This window comes from Stegastes partitus, unplaced genomic scaffold, assembly GCF_000690725.1.
Source record: "Stegastes partitus isolate 25-593 unplaced genomic scaffold, Stegastes_partitus-1.0.2 Scaffold1120, whole genome shotgun sequence".
Taxonomy (NCBI): Eukaryota; Metazoa; Chordata; class Actinopteri; family Pomacentridae; genus Stegastes; species Stegastes partitus.
Window position 1 is genome coordinate 156,665 of NW_007578851.1, and position 1,180 is coordinate 157,844.

At 40.4% G+C, this 1,180-nt stretch overlaps 1 protein-coding gene across 1 annotated transcript in view; it reads right to left on the bottom strand.

Moving 5' to 3' along the window:
* LOC103368086 (WD repeat-containing protein 5-like) overlaps nucleotides 1–1,180 on the bottom strand; it is a 7,532-nt gene that overhangs the window by 3,058 nt on the left and 3,294 nt on the right. Inside the window, exon 7 of the mRNA XM_008296335.1 lies at nucleotides 713–823. Within this exon, the coding sequence (XP_008294557.1) occupies nucleotides 713–823 (111 nt within the window). The remainder of the gene's footprint in view (nucleotides 1–712; nucleotides 824–1,180) is intronic.

Below are 1,180 nucleotides of genomic sequence, written 5' to 3' on the forward strand. Positions count from 1 at the left end.
ATGTAGATCTGTTCTCATGAGGTCTTTTTTTTTAGGAAAAAAAAAAAAAGGATTTTACAACATTAGTTAAGAGTTTTAAAGGTTAAAACGACCCAAGTTAGGTATTGAGCTAACAATTGTGAGGCTAGAATAGCTTTAGGGCGGGTTAAGAGTTAGAAAATGTAAAAGACCACAGCTAGTTACTAGTAAGCTAACAGGAAGCTTGTTAAAGAATGATACAGTTGAAGTTAGAGTTGTGCATTCGTTAGGATTAACTGATAGCGGGTAGAAACCAGTCTCATTGGGTCGTAGCGAGGCTAGCGTGGCTAAGCTACGAGTCCCTAAAGTGAACCTGAGGTGAGCTGTAAGGTGAGAATTAAATGCTGAATGTTTGTAAGAGGCTAACAGAAGGCGAGCGCAGAGCTAACTGTGTCGTCGTACTGACTTGTCCAGCGTAGCAGCCAGGATGTATTTTCCATTAGGAGAAAACTTGACAAAGGACACTGGAGGGTTGTCGTCATCTGAGGAGACAGAATCATGTGACTGTTGACCAGAACGACACGACGACAACATCGACGGCATCACTTTGGTCCATGAATCTGAATCTGACACAAAAATCTATATGTTCAGGTTTTACTCACCTATCAGGGTCTTAAGACACTGTCCTGATGCCGTGTCCCAGATACGACTGCAGACAGACAGACAGACAGACAGACAGACAGACAGACAGTACCTTTCCTTTACTGTAGTCCCACAGCTTTAATGTGCTGTAAACCAGAGAAAACACAATCATTAAAAGGATCACCTGAAGCCTATTAGCAACGTTAGCACAGTGCCACAGTAACTGAGCGGGCCAAGTGTTTCAATGACCCCTTTAACGTGAAGCTAATTTTTAATGTTACTACGGGTTCATTTAAATGACACAATCTAAATCTTCAGGTTTAAAAGACACTGACATGATGCGGTTAGCTGAGGTTAAAATGACCACAGCTCAGAGTCTGACGATGTGCTAACTCTGAGCTAACCGGTATGAGATTAAACAATCCTAACAGTTAGGCTAATATGCAAAAATGTAAATAATTTAAGCTACACTTTAAGCTAATACTTAGCAAAGTAGCAATTAGCTCAGCTGAAAGTTAGTGACGTTATCATGAATGTAGCTGACAATTGAGCAAAGAGCAGTAAGGTAAAAAAAAAAAAA